Here is a 25,169-nt window from a genome sequence, read left to right on the forward strand (position 1 = left end):
CTTACTGGTAAACATTTAACGCGGCAAAAAGGCCCAAGGATGAGCGAGTTGGGATGAATATAATGACCCAGGATCAGCACGCACTCCGCAAGTGCGTTTTGGTCTTGCCTTTTCATCATGGCTTACTTTTTTGGATTCATTTTTCTCGGAAAGAAACGGCGTAAGCCTCTTAAAGCAGAGCACGTAAATTGGAGACCATGTTAAACACAGTCCCACTGGAGTAGATCCTGTTATGCTATATTAGTGTGACCTTCGTTTTTCTGTCTCAAACTATAGAGATTCTCGCGCACACACACAAAAAAAAAAAATCATCGCCAATGACACAGAACACGCCTGCCGTTCTGTGATGTATGTGAAGACGTTCATAAAGTGCAATGCTTCCGATCAAAGACGTCATCATCATCATCATCATCATCATCATCCGCAGCAGCAGCAGCAGCATATCTCTCTCTCTCTATCTGGTGAAAGAAATGTAAAATCTCTCATATTGTGAAGACTCATCATCACGTTAGAGATTCCCAGTTAATCAAAGTTAATCACCAGCTAGACCCTTTGAGGTATCCTTAACAGCTCGCTGTACAGCCTTGTAGCTTGTGTGCGGCAACACGTATTTTATTGCAAGTGTAAATTTCACGAAAACGTGACAAGATAAGGTTCCACGATTATACTCTTTCATTGCGAACTCGACAGTTTACGGATATTCTACGAAGTCGGAGGCATCCACCATTGAACGTGTACCCATTTGTCTCGCAGTCGCACACAATTTCGACACCCTTCTTACCATCAGGATAGGTGTTCGATGCATTTTCTGCAAGAATGCGCGCCACAAGCCACGACGCAGCCGGGGTGTAGGCGGGCGATCAATGGGCAGGGCCGTATCTTAAGCACGGAAGTGCGATTGATTTTAATCAGCAGGAAAGCTAAAAAGAAGAATAAGCGGGCCTCAACGAGTGACTCTGTTAATTCGAAGGGATATCACGAAATTGAAATCTCGCCTCTTGATCACGAATGGAAATTCCTCAGTTCTCGGCTGTGCGACCTCACACGATATGTGGCCGGCGTCCCAAGAAACCAAATAGAAACGCCGGCATGGTAGCCAACTGGCCCTATCGCGTTCGTGCTTTCTTCAATGCGTGCTTGGCAGCGGCACTTTCTTTCCATGATAGCCTGAAGCCACGACTTTAAAAACCAAGGCCCGAATCCATAAACCCTTCCGTTCATTAGTGCTCCATGGCACTGGCCGGCTGCATTCGCTAATATGTTTAACATCAGGATTGTTTAAAGTATTCTGCTACCTTTAGCGTAAGATGTTTCTTTGTGAACACATGGCCAAAGGCCAAATTGCGAAAAATTATAGCGTACCCATGCAACTACAGGGCCAGGGCCTGTATTCTGTTATGCTAGAATCATTACGCACACATTCGCATAGCATTGTTTGTTACGCACACAATCGCATTACGCTGGAACTCTCCGTGAGAGATTACACCCAATCACCATGCTGGACGCCTGAGTATGACAGAGAGCACTTATGACGAAGAAGCTTCGTAAGTTCGGCCACAGGTTTGTTTGTTTGTTTGTTTGTTTGTTTGTTTGTTTGTTTGTTTTTTTGTTTGTTTGTTTGTTTGTTTGTTTGTTTGTTTGTTTGTTTGTTTGTTTGTTTGTTTGTTTGTTTGTTTCGCAGCGAAGCGAAATACAGGCCTACTTTTACGCAGCTCGTTTCGAGGCAAGAAATTTCAAGAGATCGAAAAAAAAAAGCTTACCAGCGCTCTTTAATGCGAATATACTTTCAAATTCGTAATTTAAATGCCTCATTAGGAACCTAAAATGTACTCATTCCCTTAATGAGTGCCAGGGCAAGCAGAGCACCTCGGAACACAGCTCAATTAGCAACAATTTGTCTTTTTTTTTTCATTTATCAAAAACCTATGAATTAGATTTCAAAAGCGTCCAGTGTAAAACGCGCTCGCGATGTTAAAGGAAAAAAAACCGGGCCCATTTTGTCAGAGCTACAGCCATGCCTCAGATTCCGCGTTCGCGTCCTTTAAGCTAATGAGCTTTCTCTATTAAATAACGTCGGGATAAAGCAGGCATGTAGACCAGGTACCGTGGTGTGCTTTAAATACAATAACAGAAGGAACTGTTGCGGGTCTTTAAAGTTGCGCTTTCATAATCGGCTTGAATTAGTCTGCATATATTATTTCGCCCGGCGAGCGCATTAGCAAGCATAAGCTTCTTCGTCATTCCAGGATAAGTATTCAGAGGCAAGAGCAGCTCTCTCCGTAAAGCCCTCCTCTACCACAATCGTATTCATCCGCGGGTAAAGGCAACGTATACTATTTTAGGTGGTCTGTCCTGCTGATGTACCGCTGTGAGCTTCAGAACTTCGAGATACGATGCGATTCACTGCGCGGACGTTTACGTAACGCTTCCGCTGGTGTTCGCTACATTGCCTGCTTACGAGATAAAGCGGAGAGATCACAAATTCCGGCTTTATATATTTCGGTGAAAGAGCAGGATTGTACACTCTTGGATGATGCTCTTCGTCAATCGAGGAGCCCGCATATTATTACATGCTGCATGAAATTGGCATAATGTAGAAGAAATATTGAACCTAAAGAAGAAAAAGAAAAGCAGTAATGAGACGGTTTCAGCTGGGGACAACTGTGCAATACAAATACATACTAATAGTATTCTACAAAGGGTGCTTTCCTCTCTGGTATGTAAAATTATCGAGTTCAAAGCAATTAAATAGTGCAGTGTTATTTTCAAAGTGTATTAATCCGAGAGGGAGATGGAGACGAGGAAAATAAAAGCAGGGTGGTGAAGCAGACGCGCGTCCGGTTTGCTACCCTGCAGTGTGTGAAGGATATAGGAGAAAAAAAAGTGAAGGATGGTAGGGAACACGAAGAGCTGCGCTTCATCCGAGAGTCCGCATTGATATCACAGTTAGTCAGTGACGCCTGCATAATTCGGTTTTCTGAGCTTGAGGCATGTATTCTTGGCATTCGGAACGGTGCACAAGAGGTTACCTATGATTGTAATGGTGGTGTTATTCGTCCCAAAAGAACACTGGCGAGCTCTTGAAACACATTTAGGTATTTGTGAAAGTTGTTTTTATTGCGATAGCAATTATAGGGACAGTCTCGGCTGGTTTTTGTCCGTCACCGCCATTCACCGTATATGTATAAGTATGTATATATATATGAAAGTCCCAAAGAAAAATAATTTAGAAAAATGCTTCCGAAGCGCGGAATCGATCCAGGGACCTCTCGCTCCGCAGCGCTAGCCACTGCGCCACGAAACGCCGATCCTCTAGGGAGCCAACGGCGAGCGTTATATACACACCCTTTACCGCTGGCCGGACTCACAGATGGCAGGCGCTTATAAGCGTTTCTTCATTGTCAGCGAGATGGCGCGAGGAGCGCAACGAAGGTATTTCGCTCGCTGCAGCGGCCGCGTTTGCGAAAGGAGCGCGCTGTTCAAACAGAAATAAGTACCAACTGCGACATTTAGTTCGCGCTCGTCCTGTATGTACCTGTTCGTTCGTTTCGTGCGTCCTGCTTTATGTTTTAGCAGTGCGCTTCAAGTATCGAGCTGTGACGCATGATAGTTCGCGCTCGTCCTGTGTGCGTTCTTTTCGTGCGTCCTTTGGGCTCGAGCGACGCGCTGGCAATTTGGAGCTGCTTTCCGTTCTTCTCGTTAGATTCCAATTTGTTGCTATCGCATTCATTGCTTCGCCGTTGCGGCGAAACTGTGACTTATTTTTTCTTCGAACAGTGTTTATTGAGCAAATGAATAAGAGTGCACGAACTACATTGTTTTCCTCAGCATCTCATGTTGCAGCTTATCTCTAGTAATAATAATTGCTGGGGTTTTACTTCCCAGAACCGCGATACGATAATGAGAAACGCCGTAGTGAAGGGTTCCGCAAATTTCGACCACCTGGGTTTCTCTAATGTGCACCTAAATCTAAGCACACGTACGGGCCTCCAGCATCTTGCCTCCATCAAAATGCGGCCACCGCGGCAGCAGCTTAACTATGAAGACCATGTAATGGTCCCTACAAAACTAATGTGGGACGTTAGTCAATTTAAAATATTTTGGCATCTAGTATAAGGCATATGCACGCTTTGCGCAGCTGGGAGTCATCCTCATGGACCAAGGCCGCAACGATGAAGCTATGGCTCTGTTTAACCGCGCACTGGAGCTTGATCCCGACCATGAGGTACGTTGGTTTACGCCCCGCTGCGCGCTCGTTTCACGATGTCGCTTGTTGTAAGATATCTTGTTATCAGTTGGCATTGTGCCTTCATTTTTTATGCCATCTTTTACTCCGAAGTTAGAATACTGCGAGAATATTTTTTTTTTCATGCTCACTCCTGTATTTTACTTAGTTAAACAACGCTGCGCAAAAAACGCGAGGACCAGAAAGAAACACTTAACAACAGACAGGCGCGAGTTAATGTTCACCTGTACTACTGGAGTTATTTGTGAACAGTTCCTGGAATTGTTAGACTTTTACCTTAAGTCCACTGTGCTTAGTTTCGAAGGTCAGCATTATGTACAGCGCAAGGGTGTCTGTATTGGGTCTTCGCCCTCTCCCATTCTGTCGTATTTGGATCTCAGTATCTTCGATAAATGGGTAAACAGCGTTCTTGTTCAGTCGCACCCGTTACGGTTCTCAGGTATGGGGACGATTACCTGGTGATTGTTAATGAAGTTGCACGTTCAAGGCTAGACCACACAGTAGAAGCAGTAATTCACATTTTTAGAAGCACTTCAGAACCTCTAAATTTCACGGCGAGCGGCCTAGTGATCAATGCATTCGCTTCCTAGATTTGACGCTCGCTTTGATGGACACGCATGTGTGCTGGGAGTACCGGCCACGGGTGACGAAGCGGCTGATTTCGTATCATAGTGCCAATTCTAAGTTGGTCAAGAGGGGAACCGCTACGACATGTTTAAAGGAAGCACTAAGTAAGTCCTGCGCACACAAAGTAGAAAGTATAGCTTTCTAAATCGGGTAACCAAGCTGTCCCAAGCGGGCTTTCTGCCCTATTCAGTTTCCAGCGTTTGTGATAAGCTCCTTCAAAAGCTCAAACAAGAAGGGCGAGCGGGTAGCAAACAAAAACTAGCTGATGGAAAGAGGGTGCATGTTATCTCCGATTGGCATAGAGTTTCCCAAAATCTTGAGAAAGTTGCGCAAAGACATAGCAGCGTTAAACTTGCTTTCAGTGCCCCGTGTAAATTTTCCAAGATTTGCTCAGTTTAAACAAAGCAAAACCCGACCCTTACGCCAAAAAAACACGCTGTACAGTACACTCAGTGCAAAAAAAAAAAAAAGATGTCGTCTATGAAGTTTCCCTAAGTTGCAATAAAAGTGTATAGGACAGACGATGCGCTGCTACGATGACAGGGCGCGAGAGCACAACTGGGCAGTAAACGGCAATGCGGGCGGGCATACAGGTATGGCAGAGCATTGTAAGCGTTGCAACTGCCATCCAATCCTCAATCGCACCAAATTTTTGGCACGATCCGGGGACAGATTAGAGAGGGATATCCTCGTAGCCGTTTACATAGCGCGCAGGATACACATGCATTAGCTGCGCGTCAGTGGCACTTGGGGAAAAAGAGATTGCCTTTATGCCGAGTTAGAGGCGTTTTGACGTCATGATGGCGATATCGATTTTTCCCCTGTATAAGCGTTCATGTTTCTTCAAATAATATTCAGTGGATAGATTGCTCCTGTCTGTTGTAAATGTTTTTTTTTTTTTTTGGGGGGGGGGGGGGGGGGGGGAGGCGTAGACCAAGGAACTGAAATTGCTGGTTGATAATAAAGTTTATTCCTCCTCCTCCTTGGTCATCGTGTTCCTTGCGCAGCGTTTTTTTTTTTTTCATTAGGTATGTTAACCAACTCGCCCACATCAAGCTCCTCCTGTGTTCTAGAACGTTTCGTCGATGAACACTTTACTTCGACTCATGAGAGTGAATGGCAGGCAGCGCCGCCCATCGACGTAAAATGGTCATTACCTTTCACTGACACTGCACGTCTTTCTGAGACAAACAGCGGCGTTGTCTTTAAATCTGTGGAGTGGAGGAAAAGTTTAGCGATACCGCATGATGCACCGTACTCAAGGTTTACAAGAGTTTTTGAGAAAGTAATTTCTCATTGGCACATCAGGGGGAAAAAAATTTACAGGTATATTTCTTCTGTCCAAGTTTTAATAACTTGCTTTCCTACGTAACTTCGATATCGCTAAAATCTTATTGTCACAGAAAGACGTAAATTTCAGCAGCTCCGACACATACACAGTCGATGCGGATTGTGAAAAATATATGCCATCATTGGTGTCTTCGATCCTTCTTTGATACGAAGCCCTTGTTGACCATTATAGGGTCGGTCATTTCGCTCCTCTACACGAAAGTTCTTGCGTATGTCACTGAGGTTCTTGCCTCTACCTATCTACTTATACCGCGACATCTAGGATGTTTTATGTCCCACATAAATTTGTCTTATTTTTGCGGCGCAGTCACAGTTCGTTTATTAAAATAAAAGACCGGGAGGAAAGGGGCCACAAATGAAATATAGCAGAGGTCGGCCCCTGTGCAATCTCGCGATGTTATATAGCGAATGCAGTGGATTTCGCGGTGGCAGTACCTGATCGTCCTAAACAGTGCTTTAGATTCGCCATCTGCGCGAAAGCCCCCACAACGAAGCCGCTGCTGCGGTTATATTTCGAAATGGAGCTAACTTTATCAATGCTCCATGTAAATTTATGCAGCACACAATATGTCTACCGTTTGCGGTAAACATTTGAGCCTGCAGCACCGAATGCATGGCAGTGTAGACAGTGACATATCGTTTCGGAAAATATAGAAGGAATGATAGAACACTGTGCATTGCATTTGGAAGAGCACTTATTTTTCGTCATTGAAAGTGCATTGCGTCGGCCTTTTATATTTTCCAGCATGCCCTCCTCAACTCTGCCTTGTTGCTTCAAGAAGCAGGATCTGCAAGTCAGAAGAAGGTGGCCAATGAAAGGTAACCCTCAGAAGGCGTCTCTAGCTGTCTGTCTATGTATTGTGTGACGAATTGGCGAGCTTTTTTTTTTGCTTTTTTTAGTGGTCCACCTGCATTTCTAAACACCTTGAAGTAAAAAAAAAATTGCTAACCCAGCCTTCGACTTTCGTTATACCATTTTTATTTCTTCTTTGCGTAAAGGAAAATTAATCGTCCAGATCTTCGCTATTTATCACCTGTTCTTAGCTTCCGCCTTCTCTCGAGTGAGACCCTTATTCTTCTTTTTTTAAATGGGGGAATTATACGGTGCAGTTGCACCCTAATTCCACTTCATCAACAGCAATGCACTTCATCAGGTCAACACGCAACCATACCAAAAAGGCATATTACACGGTTGTAGCAACCATTCTTTCAATAATTTGTTTGTTGGAAATGCACTGACTCGATATTGCACGTTTAATGAGGACCCTATAGATCTAACATCAACAAGAAGACTTCGCCACAAAACATACCACACGCCTCTTTTTCATCTCTGGAATGCATGGCTACAAACATTTCTCTTTTCCGAATGTCTTGCTAAAGGCCTTACTTTTGTATTAGACGTGTAAAAATGGCAAACTGCACGTTATTATGTGCTTGCTTCCTTGGCCATGCCCTTAACTAAACGCATGTGCTGAGAGCTTTAGGAAAGAAAACTGAAGCTTGGCAGTCCTTTATCCGCCCGCTGTGCTTTTAACCACGATGAATCGATGTCCAATGCAGTCGACTTGCAATTTCAAAACGATACAGCGTCGCATGTGCAACCGGTGAGAACTTTTTCTCCAATGGTCTGTCTCGCGAGCAAAAATTGCGGAACTGGCGCTTGACATTGTGTTCGCGAAGAACATGGCGTTAGCTCGTCATACAGGACGTGTGCTTTGTTTGCAGGTTGGAGAAAGTCGTCCACAGTGGTAAGAGAGACGAACGGGCCTACTTTCATCTGGCCATGCTGGCGCTTGACAAAAAGGACCCGGTTGCCGCTGAGAACTGGCTGCGCAAGGCTGTCCTGGTGAGCTCAAAAGCCATCCAGCTGTATAAATGACACCCGTCATAACTCGCACAGTGACACTGTTCCACAGTGCCGCGTTTTCATTACGACTCTTCTGCGAATATTCAAAATCTCGAACACGACCAGAGTAGTGCCTGCTATCCTATTCGTATTCGGTCAGGGAACTCACTATTTAAAACGACCAAATATCTGTTTTTTCTTCGACTAAAGTGTAACTGCATTTACGGAGTCTGGAAGGAGATTAATGCAGGCTCCGAATGACTCTGTTTCAGGAGGGTCCGTAACAAGGAGTAGTTGTTTCTAGTTAGAAGCGCCTCATTTAGCCCTACGTCCTGTTGTGAACGTCATTATACATTCATACAAGAAAAAAATTTTTAAATACGTCAATTTTTTTGCCAAGCAACCTCTGCTCAAACTCTACACTTTGTTTCGTTTAGAAATAAAACAAAAAATATTCGATAGTCCACTTGCTATTTGAAGCAATGTTTGCTGAGAATATTCCTATTCTATTCGTTTCGGAAAATCCGCTGATCTAACACCCGTATTTTTGTGAAGCACCGCCCGTGGCCTTCGGCATAATACGTATTACATATATAGGTCGCTGTAATAAGCCTCTTTAAGACGCAAGAGCGAAACTGTATCAGCACACATCTGCTCGAAAAAAAGTTCATAAACGTGAAGATGGGAGCTGTCGCCACTTATACTGCCTGCATATTCATATAGCTGCAGCGCTAACCTCTCTGTATCACTAAAGGCATTTCAATAGGTGCTTATATAAAGAAATGGGCTGTTTTATTCGATGACAGACCGGGAACCGCAGGGACCACACAAGTTCCTAAGCTAATCCAGAAGTTGATGAAGGTTTGTCATCATTTCTGATGGACAATTGGTCGCCCACAGGTTCAGGGCAGTCTTTCATAAAAGCGCATGTCAAAGAAAAGAAAAGAAAAAAAATCACTCAAGCTGCCGCCTCTGTACCGTTTCATACGGAAGCCTGGGCCAACGGCATGAATGCGTCGTCACTACCAGGTACCCTAGCCTACATAATAATAATATCTGGGGTTTAACGTCCCAAAACCACGATATGATTATGAGAGACGCCGCAGTGGAGCGCTCCGGAAATTTCGACCACCTGGGGTTCTTTAACGTGCACCTAAAACTAAGTTCACGGGCCTCAAACATTTTCGCCTTCATCGAAAATGCAGCCGCTGCGGTCGGGATTGGATTCTGCGACCTTCGCGTCAGCAGCCGAGCGCCATAACCACTAGACCACCATGGCGGGGCACCCTAGCCTACATAACTGAACCATACATCCTAAAACAATGACGTTAGCTCGGAAGCACTTCTCCACCGTTTCATATGTCTTCAGTAATCACGTAAATGCTAATAGGATGCAAATTGGAATGAGCAAGGTTTTTATGAGACGCTAGTGACCTGTGGTTAGAATACCGAAACTGAACGCGGTGTCGGCATACGAGATTCGATTCAAGTCTAGTCCTCTTCCTGTTAAGTTTCGCCCGCCCCCATATATATATATATATTAACGTCACCCTTTAGTTCACAAAGTATTTCTTGGGAACACTCGGAGGGGTTGCCTTCTTTCCCTTCTTTCGTTCATTCGGAGGGGTTATAGTAACGCTAGACCACACGCTTTAATTGTCATCTTCACGCACTAGACTAATACTGAAGCCCGTGCGCAAACATCGAGTTTACGCCCACACCGCGTAGCCGCAGCGTCGCAGTGTTTGGCAAACAGAGTGTCACCGAAATGAGTCTCATTACCGCACTGTATGGTATGCGCGAGACACGCCCAAGCCTCACGTACACGTAGCGCCATGCGCAGTTTCTAGCACCTAATGAAGCGAGAAGAGCGCGTCGGTGTCCACCTATATGACACCTGCATTACCTTCGTCTCCCTCGAGGAAAAGACAAGGGAGTTAAACGGAGTTCACGGGTGCCCGTGTGACAGGGGTATTCCGAGGTCTCCGACAGGACGAGCACATATTACGCAATCCGTTACCATCAGACTCGAGCACGGTCCGGTGTCCCTGCATTTCTTTTTTTTTCTCCTTTTTTCGCGCATTCTCGTGGAGCTGTCGTGTCCTGGTTCTATAAGTTTGTATAACAAGAGAACGGAGTTGCTCCGCAGGAGCTAAAAAGTAATAATAGTAATAAGGATCACCATGTTCCCAGAGCTGCCAGCGTCCCCTCTCGTGCATTATATAAAAGAGGAAAATGAAGGTACGCAACCGCATATGGCGTGTCAACGTATAGCCACGCACAGTAAGTATGTACACGCAGTCTTTTTTTTTTTTCTTCCATGAACAGACGCCTCAACTAAAAAAAAAAAAAAACTTTTGCACGCGTAAGGCGTCCTTTAGCAGCAAGCAATTAAGTGTAGCCGTACTCCCTTTACAAACAAGGGGAAACACGAGCGGGAAACAAGGGTGCAGTTTCTTCACAACGAGAAAGGAAAAAAAAGGAGAATGTAATCTTCTCGGGCCTTTCTTTCTCCTTCTATACATACTTATTTCTCCGGCCATTATGATGCCCGAGGCGTGCTTTATCCTGGAAAGAATGCATGCAGATGATCATTTTTTTTCCTTTTTTGTGTTAGTTATTATTATTATTATTATTATTATTATTATTATTATTATTATTATTATTATTATTACCATTGCACGCGCGCTGTTGTCTCTACTTGCATTGCGCAGGCATAGCGATGACGTCTGACTCGCGCGTTTATGCAAGATGCATGAGAACGCCGTGTCGCGTCAACCTCGCGCTCGGTTCATATTGCGACGCGTGTCGCGTATGCTGAAAACATGCGATGGTGAGATCATCTTCGTCTTTCTTCTTTTCTGATTCTCCTTTTAGCCGTCTCGCGCCGACATGTGTAATGCCACCAGTAAATTCGCACGCATTATTGCTAGTGCTTTTCGAGTCCAGAGCGAAAAAGAATAAGTATACACATTTCGCAAGACGGGAAACACGAGCTGAGCTGGATAATCGCGAGGACAAAGCATCCTAGCTAAATGCACGCTACTTCCTAGAACAAAAGGGATTACTTCGGTATGCGGCTGGGTGTGTATAGCTGGGTAGCAGCTGAGCTTTGCGAAAAGTCGCCCGATACTCGAGCGCATCTGACTCCTCATATGGGTTGTGCTACACACAAGTTCCAGTAAGCCACCATTTTCAGAAAGAAAGAAAGAAAGAAAGAAAGAAAGAAAGAAAGAAAGAAAGAAAGAAAGAAAGAAAGAAAGAAAGAAAGAAAGAAAGAAAGAAAGAAAGAAAGAAAGAAAGAAAGAAAGAAAGAAAGAAAGAAAGAAAGAAAGAAAGAAAGAAAGAAAGAAAGAAAGAAAGAAAGAAAGAAAGAAAGAAAGAAAGAAAGAAAGAAAGAAAGAAAGAAGAGGAAAGCGACGAATCTTTGCCACGTGCCCAGATGGCACCACGCAGGGAGACGTACCCACACAAGCCGGTTGTTGCTTTTCGAAACGCACTTTGCTGCCTTCTGGGCCAATGATCGGCGATAGCGGTGTTCCAGTATGGCGTCTGTACACACCGTGAACGATCGTAACCAGGCGCAGAAATGTAGTTATGCAAGTTGTCCTTTTATTTATCTCTTACTAGTTCAAAATTTCTGTCACGAAATAAAGCTTCGGTATGCTTAGTGAACAACTACTTTCCTTTAACGACGTGCACGACCCGACCGGTTCCTGAGAACATTAATCAAACTCGCCGATAAAGTGGACGTAAAATCGCACTGCTTCCAGTGCTATTCCACAGAGCATCGATGTTACTGGTAAAGCGCTCAACAGTTTTATTATCTCTCTCTGCTTTTTCTGCGTGTGTAACAGGCCAACCGTATCTCCTTCTAGATTGTTGCTTTCTTTGTTTTTAGTATATCACCCATCGAGGAATAGCATCTCTTCCTAGTTTCTTGTCCAAGCATACCTTTGAATTTCTATTGTATTCTGTCTCAAAGCTGTCGCTCTATGAAAAAGGAACTCTTCTTTGCGCCTTTTTGCAATCTCTCTGCTATATATGACTCTCATCTGCATCTCATATTGCTATGGACCAAGAATATCAGAATGAACGCCGCCTATGTTTTCATATTCGTTGAAAGATTCGTTCACGAATAAACCGCATCGCCGCTTAATATTGTAGAATGTTATTCCGCTCATTTTCTGTGATCATACGCTGTCTTCCGCTCTTAAGTTAAGGTACTGATAGAATTGCAAAGCACTCGCGGTTTTCCTTATCGTTCGTTCGAATTCCTGCCAACCACTAATCAACGTGAATATGCTTTCTGAGCAATTATTTGAGTGATATTCTACAGTCTTCCGGGTAATCTTCCAATCTCTCTCTCTCTCTCTCTCTGTATCGCGCGCGCGTTTCTTCCGCTATTTTTTTATTTTTTTTTTAGTGGCTTGAAACTTCAATCTCTACATTAATGCCCCACAAAAACCTTGGCTTCCTTTTGTCCGTACAATGGTTTTCAACAACCGTAGTGTTAATCGCTTCCTGAAATACCTCTGTTATCCATGCCCACGTTTTCTTTTGTTCGCACTGCGGTTTAAATATGAATAGTCATCGAGTCCCCCAAGTTTAAGTTTTACTTCAGTAGCCTGTGCCAGTTTCGCAGCATATATTCTGTGAATACACGTGTGCCTTTATAATGTGCAGCAGAGCTGGGAACGAACCGGGGCAGTCTAAACGGCGGCTAGTATGCGGAGCGGTCGACGTCGAGTGCACAAATATCACGTGATTAACAGGCGGTTTCTTTCAAATTTTTGCCGGAGACGTTCCACAGGAGCCATAAGTAGAAGGGCTAGAAGACTTATGAGCATTCCATGCTCGGTACGCGCGCTTTTCACCTCAGCCTATATGTATAGAACAAGGACAGGAGATCTGGTCAGCACGAAATATGGTGTGCGGCGCGAAGGCGTCCGGGTTGTCCAAAGCACGACCGCGCTGTCCAGCTCTCTAGTATCGATCTTGTGCGGACTGCTCTCCAGCGCGCTGATAATCTTACCTCGTGCCGAGTTCCGCAGGAAAGCCCGGACCGCAACGTGTAATTTACGTGGATACGCACTGTGATCTCCGCAATCAAAACCTGGAAGAAGGTTTTTCTCTTCTTGTTTCGCTTTCCCTCGAGAAGTAACGGTTCCTCATTTATAACGATATGCCATGCGCCTTGAGACAATCTGCTTGTGAAAACAAAGCAGCATGCATATAGACTGCGTGGACGTTCAGCACACAATATGACGTTCAGGGCAAGTGTGAACGGAAGGTGTCGTTTATATCGCTACCCGCCACGCCCGGACGATGATTGCTGGTCCGCGTCCACCTATATGCATGACCGCGTTTCCTTCTTTATGTGCTGAATTAATTTTTTCGAAGGCGACAGGCACATACAAATGGCCCTGACGAACAAGCTAAAAACATTTGCATTCACTCGTGCATAGCGCATCGCAAATGTCTGCTTTCAGTTTCTTCTTCTACTTCTTCTTTTTTCCATAATAATGAACCGGGATCACATACATTCTACATTGCCTTTCACCCTCATTCTTTCTTTTGCGGCTATAGGTAGACTATATGGCTCTGCGTTATATCTCCCTTGTGTATTAAGGTGCTTATTCTTTTTTTCTCTGGTCTTCCTCATTAAGCGTTGCCTTAGTTTGCAAGTTATGATTTCCGTGACTGTACGCATATAAAGCTCAGGACTATCGATCGTTGCAGTGCATCGTTTCAATTTCTCATGTCTTTCAATGCAGGGTCTCAACCTGTATTATAACGGGGCACCGAGGGAATGGCGCGTTTTAGCTTCGCTTACAAAGAATGCGACATAAATGGGTCAAGGCACAAGTCCAGTTGACCACACCGAAACGCTTACATGCATTTTCCCAATTGGATTGCGCGCATGTTGACCGAAACTTGCCTAGACACTCGCAAGCCCTGACCCGCTGTAGCGTTTACACGAACCCGACGACCGCTTTTTTGGCCCGTCACACCAACTGCATCCGACTTTGTCGGGGGTATGTAAACGTGGCTTTTGTTTCAATGTTGTCGAGGCTATGGACACGTCGTGGGTAGTGGTTGAAGGATCGAAACGGCCTTGCGAATGCCTTCAGATAAAACCGATACTCACGCAAGATACTAGAAACACTACAGAAATGTACTGCTACACAAATACCTGTCTGTCCACATTAGAAGGGCCTCTTGCTTTTTATTGCGATAGCAATTATATGGACAGTCTCGGCTGTTTTTTGCCGCCGCCATCATGCACCGTACATATATATATATATATATATATATAGAAGTCCCAAAGAAAAGTAATTCAGAAAAATGCTTCCGAAGCATGGAATCGAACCAGCGACTTCGCGCTCTGCAGCGTGTGGCGCTAACCACTACGCCACAAAGCGCAGATCCTTCAGGTAGCTAACGGCGAGCATTATATACGCACCCTTTACCGCTGGCAGGACTCAGAGACGGCAGGCGCTTATAATCGTTTCTTCATTACCAGCGAGATGGCGCGAGGAGCGCAACGGGCGTAAACGGGTGCATTTAAAAGTCGTCGGCCAGCTCGCTCGCTTCTTCTAATATGATGGTGGGCTTTTATTCTTATTGTCACCTTTTTTAGCTGTATTGCTTTTCATTTGTTTCTTAAAACTAGCTTCAGTTCCTACGTGTTGATTCTAAAAGTAACGCAAAGTGTGAAGTAAAATACAAGAAATTTGACAGTGAGTGCAGTTATTTGCAGCGCCACCGCCCAGGATTGAACAAAAACGTAAAGTATGGCCTCCGAGATTTTCGCGAATACAAGATTCGAAGCGAGATTTCACATTTTACGTTACTTTTTTTGTAGCAATACGTAGCAACAAAAGCTAGCTTTAGGAAACAAAGGAAATACAACACAGCTATAAAAGGTGACACTAAGAATAAAGACCCACCATCTAGAGCTGCGATTCGAACCCGGTCCTTTTGAGTGGGAAGCGGGCATTCTACCCCTGCACTCCCCTACTCTAGTACACTCTACATCCGCTGTCTGCTCGCGCGGTAGTTGCTGCCGGGGAGAGGGGGGGGGGGGCAGATTTTTCTGCAGCATAGCAGCGCGTCCATCATGGGCCGCTTTTCTTGCTATCGCATTCATTGCTTCGCCCTTGCGGCGAAACTGTGACTTCTTTCCTGTCTGTAATTCTTGACTGTCATTCGTAACCAAGCCGCGCCATCTTGTTAGCGCAGTCATTAGAGCGCTCAGCTGTAATTTATTTTGTCGCTGTCTAGCAGTCTTTTCGCATCGGTTATCTTCCTTCTTTGTTTTCACGACAAAGGGCAGAGTAGCAGACATAGACAGAGTAGCAGAGTAACAGACGTTAACCCGCGAAGATCAAAAGTCATCTGGTCGTCACTAATTACAACATGAAAGCCAGTCAGGCGCTCGCATTAACGATCACTAGCAAGCACGCGGAGGACCTGCTAGTAACAGTTTGCGAAATGCTGTCTGGGGTGTTTCGACGCCAGCTAATCGCTGTGCGCGTCCAATTATATTGCTACACTGACTGAAAAAAAACTTCAGCAGGAATGGTCAGATTATTCATTGATAGAGCATTCTTCTGTGCGGCTATTCTTTGTGTTTTGTTCTTGCAACACTAAAAAATCATAATAATGTGAGTCTGTTAGAGCGACGATTTATGGGTAATTAATGGTTCTATATTCTTGTACTCTAATTCAAAGTCATTTGCGCGACAAACACAACATCACAACACACTTTTACCTTTCAACTTTTTGAAATGACGTGTTTTCACATATCGGTTGTGCAAACACCATAAGTTTTCGTCAAGTGCGAATTAAACAACTGTTTTTATTTTAATTTTATGCTCACGTAGAAAGTAGGGTGTTTGTTCTCGTTTTGTACATGTCTATCTATCTATCTATCTATCTATCTATCTATCTATCTATCTATCTATCTATCTATCTATCTATCTATCTATCTATCTATCTATCTATCTATCTATCTATCTATCTATCTATCTATCTATCTATCTATCTATCTATCTATCTATCTGTCTGTCTGTCTGTCTGTCTGTCTGTCTGTCTGTCTGTCTGTCTCTATCTGTCTATCTATCTATCTATCTATCTATCTATCTATCTATCTATCTATCTATCTATCTATCTATCTATCTATCTATGTGTCTACGTGTGTGAGAGTGCATATGCGTATGAGCGAGAGCCGTATGTAGCACCGAAATACAAATTCGCCCATAAGTCACAGTAAAAAATCGTGCATTCTTTGGCGGTTTCCCTGTGCGTGCTGTAGAATATACAATGCCCGAATTCAGGTCACGTACGCAGCAACTGCAATATATTTATCTGAATAACCATGACCATACCACTGCATTTCTCTAAATGCTTCTCTTCCGTTTATCTGCACGTATAATCTCGAATTATTCTCAAGGCCTCGCTATTGTTATTACGTTCCTAGGTTCAACCCAAGCTGCGAAGCGCCCTCTTCAACTTGGCGTTGCTTTTGTCGGAGCAGCAACGACCTATGGAAGCCATGAGGTTCTTGAAAGATCTCCTCAAGGTTAGATGCCTTTTTTTACACCTGTGCTTTGATATTTTGTTGCCACTTAGCTGTTACATTGGGCGTTTTGGTAACAGCTGCCCGTAGGGCACCTGAATAGCTCTCCTAAAATTTCTCATTACTGCGTACTGTTCAGAAAAACCCGAATATAGACGCCCAGAGTCTATCGAGTCATATTTTCATATAGCTAAGGTCTGTCTCTGCTGTTATCGCGCTTTTTCTGTTTTGTACCAATACAACTACCGCCTGCTTCGCATAGCTTTTCTTATTATGATTCATACGATATACTTACAAGTTTTCTCAGTTTTTAGTCACACGCCTTGCTTTTACTCATACACTTTGAGCACTGCGCACCATGGCTTTTTATCGGTCTGTTCTCGATAGAAAAACGTCGTTTATTCGCCTTTGTTCGAGTCAATCCCTGCAAAAAAACCTCTCATTATCATTTCCATGTAAGGCAATGTAAGCCATCACGAGAGGCAACCCGTTCCCTCGAAATCGAGCGATGGGTCCGGTAGCCATGTGCGCACACATAGGACAGGCACGTAAGCCGCGCGCAAGCCTAGGCTTGCGACAGCGCAACAACAGGGCTTTGTTGGCAGCGGCCGCGGAATCAGCAGAGTCCCTACTGGCCCGCGCCGACGCTGCATATGTCCTCGCGCATGCAGGCTTATTGGTGCATTTCTTTGCTTCTATTTCCTCGCCTCCCTTGGTCCAGTACCACCCGAACCACATCAAGGGCTTAGTACTGCTCGGAGACATCAACGTCAATCACCTCAAGGATTTGGAGGCAGCCGAAGAGGTGAGTCTCGAAGATTAGCGGCTCCGGCCCTGGGTGCCTAATCCCGCGCAAACAGAAGGAAGCTCAACTAAGGCGGTGAGACGAAACACCCGAACGGGACGTCCAATCAAACAAAGCAAATCCCCGCCAGCACTGTCACAGGCACGCCAGCGAACGGGTGGGATGCATCGCTGCGCGAGCAGGGCGCCTCCCTCGCCCCGCACTGCCCGCGCTTAACCGCCGCTGGTGACGCGGAGGCACTCTACTTCTTTTGTGCTCAGAGGCCCGACAATCTTTAGCGTCAACGCTTGCCGAAGTACTTTTATTTTCTTTTTCATTTTTTTTAAATGTCAGGACCAGAGCATTGCGCAGAGCAGCTGGGGTGTGAAGTGACAGATGGAAGACAAGGAGAGGCGTCGTCGCACACATATAAACGCAAGAAAAATTTCTATATTAATAAGTAAATGCATAATAATGATAATAATATATAGAAAATCATAAAACCTAACTGCGAAATTAAAATACAAAGTCCCGTGTACTCAATAATCACTTCTGTGTTCTCTTGTATGCTTCCAACTATGTATTTATGCTTTAGGCTTGCCACGTGACGTAACTTTATTTAGGCGCGATATGGATAGCTGCAAGCCCCCTCCCCCGACATCATTTATATTTTCTTTTTTCTTTTCTTTTTCTTTTTTTAGACTCATCGGCCTGCGAAAAAAAATGGTTGTCTGAGCACACACATGCGTACTATGGTTACATAGAATCAAGACCTAGCTGCACAGTAACTGCCGCTGATTGTGATTCTTAAGAGTCTTGTCCCATTCTAAAATTATAAACGTACATACTTGTGCTCATTTTGTATAAGGGAACACGCAACACTCTTAGACAGTGTAAAACGAGTAACCATAGAAATGGGACCGCGTGCACGTATCACGCAGCACGCTTTGTAAAGGGTGCTCTGCCACAAGCTGCATCTTAGTGCAACAAAGCCAACTTCAAAAATATTATTTTTGTTTGTTTATTTTTCAAAGCAGCGGATTACAGTTAAACAAACATTTCTCGATTATTTAATTTATGCCTTACACCTTATGCCTGCCGCTTTAACTCAGTATCAACGATGTTGTGCTGCTGAGCTCGATGTCGCTTTTGTGATTTCAGCCACGTTGGCCGCATTTCGGTGAGGCAAGGATGCAAAACTACTCGTGTATTTATATTTTAGTGCAGATTACAGAACACCACGTAGCAACGAAAAAAAAAAAAGTGTACGATATGTACTACGCATACATGCATCCTTGCATAAGACGGGGACACCGAACGGAAGAATTGCGTGCACAAAACCTATTCGGGGATCTCACACACGAATACCATGGCATGGGTCTCAGTACTAAGGGAACAGATTTCGCCGTTCATACGAATTTGCGTATGTAAGAGCGTTCACCGGGCGTTCAAGTGCCCTCTACGTATGATCGAGGTTAGTGCTGTAGCGAAGGGATCATTGCGGAGATCGTCAATTGCGGGTGACGCTGAAGAATAACAATTTGTTATGAATGATCAGGTTGCCACCACTTAGTTTAATAGAGACGACGAAAGACCAAGCTGCGCGAATGCACTTGGAAATAGATATGGCAATTTGATGTCTTATTTGCGTTTTTTCTTTTTTTTTCACTCCACTCGCATCGTGTCTCACTGAAACCATCCCGCCTCCTGTGACACCACTCCCTTCCCGCCTCCTCTATGGCCACAGTGCTACCGCAGGATCCTGGCCCTGGACCCTGGCAATGTACAAGGCTCGCACAACCTGTGCGTCGTGTACGTCGAGCGCGGGGAGCTAAGCCGAGCCGAGCGCTGCTTCAAGCACGCCACCACGCTGGACCCGAACGCCACGTACATCCGCAAGCACCTGCAGGTCACACAGACGCTGCTCAGAAACCGCTCGGTGGACGCGGAGCGCCGCTCCGGCACTGCCCTCGCCGCGTCGGCGCCTCAACCGCCCGTCCTGCAGCCGTTCGCGGCCGCCGCCGCTTCGGCTGCCAATGCGCAGTGACTCTGGCCAGCCAGCATCGTTACTGGCAACAGCTGTGCTCCGCAGAATGCGCTCCGAGCCTGTGCACATGGTTTCACGGAAGAACGCGATCAACGTTTGAGACTGTTGACAAGCCAACGTGGTTGAAGGGTCCACCGCCACCGCGGGTCGTCGGTGATCGCCCAGTGGCGTGTGAACATCCGCGCGCATTCCCGGTGACTTATGCGCGCCGTTGGCTTTGCGCAAGGACTTCGCGTGATACTGTGGCGCTTGTGTGACGACCTCCAGACACAGAAGGCGAAGTGGAGGCGGAAAAAGTCATTTTAGTGGTTGTACAGAAGGCCACCTTAGCTGCATTTTTTTTTCTTCTTTCGCTCCGAGAATGTAATTGTGCACTTCGCTGCACGGTGATACTTAGAGTGGCACATTCCTCAGATTACTGATCGTACGGTTGAACAAGTGGCGTACGTTGCTTTTCGGTAGCAGCAAGTGATTGATCATGCCTGTTGAAGTATGTGTTGTGACGGTTGAACTGTGAAGGGACGTGTCAAAGCTAGCCTGTTTTCTGACCTCGGCAGAAAAAGCGCACCAACACTGTCAGCCTTCGTTATAGAATTGAATATTTTCGTCCAGAAAATATGTAAGATAAAGTTCCTAAATCGTATAGTAAACTGGCTGCACAATTCGCTCGTGTTGAATAGTATGAAAGACCTTAGTTATTAATTAATGATACAGCAATATTTACATAAAACTATTTTAATTCGTAATTCAGGTAAGCTTTCTTTTTTTTTGTTGAGCTAACTTGGTGTAATACAAAAAAGAAAAAGGGAGGGGGGTGGGGGGGCACACCAACGTTGTATAGTAAATGTGACGCATCGACAATGTATGGGCCACGAATAGCTGATTTATGGCTCGCTGATAAAGGTTGACATTCCTGGCGGAATCTTCAAGAAATAACCGATATTTTGCATTGTTTTGCTCAGATCACGTTGAATACACAGTGAAATTGTCATATTTGCCCGTAAAGAAGTATCGGGCAAGTTTGACATTATACGGCATAATAATCTGCGTTAGTGTAAAAAAAAAGTTCTTGTTTATCCTCAGCGCGTGTGCTACTGATGCGCGTGATTCGATCTTCTTACTTCACTCATGGGACAACGCGAGAACCCGTGCTCAGTTTTGTTAATGCCCTTGCTTTGAACTTCAAATGGAACATTAATATTCCTTAATCACACGACCACACAGCACCATATCGACTAATCCAAGCTATGGAGCGAGTCACGATTTAAGTCTCAGCACTGCAGCACCGCATCTAAAATAGCTTCTTTATTCATTCAATGTGCCAAATTAGAGGTATGTCAAGAAAGAATGAGTAGTCGTTTTTTTTTCCACACGCTGGGATGACCTCGATGTTTATTCAAAGACCCAGATAATGTTCAATGTCTCCTGCGCTTTCACTGTAAGTTAATGATGTTATTATTCCGTAGGACAGCAACGCTTTAAAGCCGGACTGTGGCGTATGTTTATAATTACCGCCTTCAGTTACTGACGGATGAATGTTAATGAAGGCTTCAGTTGATCTACTGTTTTGTTGTTGTTTTTTCGGTCAGGCATTATAGCTTTTTATTTGGTGTTCGCGTTATTTTTATCTCCTACTGCTCCACAGTACTCCACAGTTTGTAGTCGCGACAGTTCTTTTTTATCTTCTTGTTATCGTCGTCACTAGATGGATAATTTTGATAAACACGCTGAATAAGCAAAGGAGTCATTAATCAATTTTAGTATCTTAACAATAGCACAGTAGCTGACTACGGAATCGAACAAAATAGTTGGTATATGGGCTGTAAATAGTTGGTTTCAAGGAAATGAACGTGATCTAGGAATCGCGGTGAATGAATGTCACAGCAAATTTGCACCTTGCATTGCTGACCTGTGCTTGTGTTCGCAGCCGCTAACGAGACAAGTGATCTATATTTCGGCAACTAAATGTGAAACATGAGAAAAATCGCATATTAAAATATTATATATATATATATATATATATATATATATATATATATATATATATACACAGATATATTACGCTGTGCATAAGCCGTTTGGATACTACGACGTGAGCGCCTGTACATAACGCACACTGTAACCTGTACATAATATAAGTATCAGACGGGCGTATACATACGAGATGTGAAGTCGTTCTATTTTGGAGTATTGCGCAAACCACGACTCAGCATCAACCAGGTCTGTCTCTTGTCTGTGCGGCGCATGTGTTATGACTGGTGCTTTTCAATGTACACTACAACAAGAAAGAAGAAGAAGAAAAAAAATCTATTGTTAGACTGGTGGAATGTGGGGTAGAGGCTGTTTAGCGGACGCTGGCATGCAGGGCATTGTACATAGATATTACCAAGAAAGACACAAAGAATTTTTCTATTAACTCAAGTGAGAGCCAGAAAACTGTTTTAGGGACCACGGTGGCACTTAGATAGAGCAAAACGTCGGCTCGGTGAGTCTCTGATCTGCGCGTACCATGATAAATTGGTTGCTTCTGCATTCCCTTCTGACCCCTTTTTCTCCAGCAGCAGCCGTTCCCCAGCTTTGTGTTGCGTTGCGTGGACCGTCCGCTGTCGGCAGCTTAAATATTGTCTACGCCTGTATGCTTGAGGTTTACGAGTGATACTCGCCGCGCTAACCTTCATCACCAATGTGTGTACACTGTCGCCGCTCTTTTCTTGCAACCCGCCCACCCCTTTTCGCATCCCGTTGCTTGAAGCTGTTTTGTGGTGCACGTAATTGCCTTATCGCCACCCGACCCGTAACATTGCCCTCTTCCCAAGTTTCGAAAGGTTGTGTTTACATTGTTCTCGTGTGTTGAACGCTTGAGCGAGCACTGTCGCCGCCTCTATGCGTCTGTATTCTTGTTTCAATCCATGGCTGTCCGATGCGTGAGGAAAGACTTGCGGTGTTGTTGTCGCTTGTGTTTTGGCGAAATAATACAACATACTTCATAATAAAGGCACACATAATGCTTTCACTCAGTTGTCTCTCTTGTTGCTGCTGTTTTCTCTCAGTTAATAAACTAAACTGTGGTTTACATTGAGTGTCCGACAATATACTTCTCGGCAAAGGGGCTCCTCAATCATATCTCTCTCTCCCTCCATATATATATATATATATATATATATATATATATATATATATATATATACACACACACAGTAAAACCCCGGTGATACGATCACGGCTCGTACGAATTTCGGGGTGATACGAATTTTTCTGTGGTCGCGGCCAAGGCCCATTAGCCTGCAATGTGTTGAAGCACGGTTGTTGTTGAGAACCGATTTGCACCCCGCGACGTTTGATACGAACGTACGCTATAGCGCACAGGTACGAACAGGTGTTGCCCGCGCTGTCGCGGAAGACGCGGCAGTCATGCGCGGGCGCGGGCATGCGCGCGAATCTTGAAGGCCTTTAGGCGCCTTCGCGTTGAGATTACAGATGACGTTGACGCCGCGCTTTTTTTTTTCCGACACGTTGACGCCTGCTCCTGTGCTCGAGGCAGCAGCGTCGTTGTACTGTGTTAACACGTGCCTGCCACGTCGATGTAAGCCATGTCCCCGCAATCAGACGTTCTATGAAACAAGACTGAAACTTGGGCTGCGGGTCCGTCATAAGTCCCATTAAAGGTGGACGAAGACCCCAAGAGACGAAGCAGGCGGTCTTGGCGTAGGAGCTTGGCCTCTATCTATCGAGTGCAAAGCGCTTCTTAAGTCACAATCGCCGCAGTACTTTGGTGTCATGCAGAAAAGCGTAGTAAGGTTAGGCAGGGGCAGCTGGCGGTCACGGGGCACAACACATCTGGTTCATTAATTACACACGAGCGCATGCACCGTATATTTACGAGTACAAGTATGACCGTTGACGTCTAAAAACTTTACTGGCCATCTTTCAGTGCTGTTTATGATGTCGCTGCGGCCCTGAGAAACACTAAATCAAAACGTATGCCAACTTTCTTTTGTCGCATACTAATTTTCCATGTTTCTGGTGATACGAATTTCGGATGATACGAATAGTTTTGGTAACCCCGCGAGATTCGTATCACCGAGGTTTTACTGTATATATATATATATATATATATATATATATATATATATATATATATATATATAATATATATATATATATATATATATATATATATATATATATATATATATATCACGGACGACAGCTGCATTTAAAAGAAAGAGGCTGAAAAGTGCGTCAGTAACAGTTATTTGCGTAATCAAGAGATCTTGTTACCAATAACGCATGGGGAACCATTAGCGACAAGTTCGTAAAGCATGCGCTTACATTGTTCTCGTGCGTTCAATGCATTTGTGTGCTGGGACCTGCCGTGAAGTTCAATTCAGCAACGCTGCGTTCATGTTTTCAATGATGGATAGACTGCAGCCCCAAGGACCTCGGCGGTATATATGCATTCTGCAATGTCACGTTGAAATCCACCATAAACCTAGGTTCACCACTCACCCGTCGAGCACTGCGACGTTGCTGCGCTTTACCCACTGATGACAACGACAGCGCAGCCGCACACAGACAAAGAAGAGAAGGACCACGAATACACAGCGCTTCTTTGTCAGTGCGTGGGCGCGCTACCGTTCAATCATGAAGTACAACCAACTAGCCCAAGTTTCAGTCTTGTTGCCGAATGATATCGTGATCATGGACTCATTGCCAGCACTCACCGGGCTTCAAATGGATGGCCGTCTTCGGCTTCTCCTTTGCGCAATCCGCAGCGACATTGCAGATACATCCATCTTGACATCAGCTTGAAAACTTTTTATGGGATTTGCCCTGTACAACCGACAGTGACCACTTTCAAAAAGTAGTGGTGCTGCGAACTACTGCGAAAGCATTTGCCGAGAATGTTGATCAAAAACGAAAGTGAGAGGTTCGAAGGCGATCAGATACCGCCCTAGATCTGACCATAAACGATTCCAAGCAGCGATCCGACCAAGTTACTCGAAAACAAGTTTATTTGGGTTCCGCGGGGATGGTATATGGTTGCAAAGCTGGAATTGATGGTAGGGCACCACCAGAACAAGAGCATGCAGCTTAATTTGGCTCAACACGGGAAAACTTACCCGGCACGGACACTGGAAAAATTGACAAATTGAGAGCTCTCTCTTGGTTCGGTGGATGGTTGTGCATGGCCGTCTGGTTAATTCGATTTGTCTGGTTAATTCTGATAACGAATGAGACTCTAGCCTATTAAACAGATGAGCAGTTTCCAGCATCTTACAACCTTTCCCCCCTTGTTTTGATTGGTTAAAAATTGGGGCACTACTGTATTGACTTCTTTTTAGCCACGTAGCGCAAATAAATAATTGTAATTCCAAGCGCTATTGCGTTCGGCAGTGCTTTCACACTTCGTCACTAAGAAGAAATAAGCGCACCTTGTTTTAATTATTTCGATTTTTATGCACATCTTCCTATTTACATATATGAAGGAAAGGGCTCGTTTTCTTTGTTAGACACAATATTAATGAGAACTAACAGACAATAACGCCAAGGAAAGTATAGGGGGTGTTATCTGTAGTATTTAGAATATAAATGTGAAGAAAGTAAAGTGGACGAAAAGATAACTTGCCGCCGCTTTCCGGTCCCCACCGGCGGCAAGTTATCTTTTCGTCCACTTTACTTTCT

At 44.6% G+C, this 25,169-nt stretch overlaps 1 protein-coding gene across 1 annotated transcript in view; it reads left to right on the plus strand.

The window, feature by feature from the left end:
• Window positions 1–22,499, plus strand: part of LOC119377843 (protein O-mannosyl-transferase Tmtc3) — a 334,865-nt gene extending 312,366 nt beyond the window's left edge. The window contains exons 18-23 of the mRNA XM_037647143.2: window positions 4,139–4,225; window positions 6,969–7,042; window positions 7,949–8,069; window positions 16,555–16,656; window positions 17,375–17,458; window positions 19,185–22,499. Of these exons, the coding sequence (XP_037503071.1) occupies window positions 4,139–4,225; window positions 6,969–7,042; window positions 7,949–8,069; window positions 16,555–16,656; window positions 17,375–17,458; window positions 19,185–19,484 (768 nt within the window). The 3' untranslated portion in view covers window positions 19,485–22,499. The remainder of the gene's footprint in view (window positions 1–4,138; window positions 4,226–6,968; window positions 7,043–7,948; window positions 8,070–16,554; window positions 16,657–17,374; window positions 17,459–19,184) is intronic.
• The last annotated feature ends 2,670 nt before the right edge of the window (window positions 22,500–25,169 follow it).

This window comes from Rhipicephalus sanguineus, chromosome 1 (genome assembly GCF_013339695.2).
Source record: "Rhipicephalus sanguineus isolate Rsan-2018 chromosome 1, BIME_Rsan_1.4, whole genome shotgun sequence".
Classification (NCBI taxonomy): domain Eukaryota; kingdom Metazoa; phylum Arthropoda; class Arachnida; order Ixodida; family Ixodidae; genus Rhipicephalus; species Rhipicephalus sanguineus.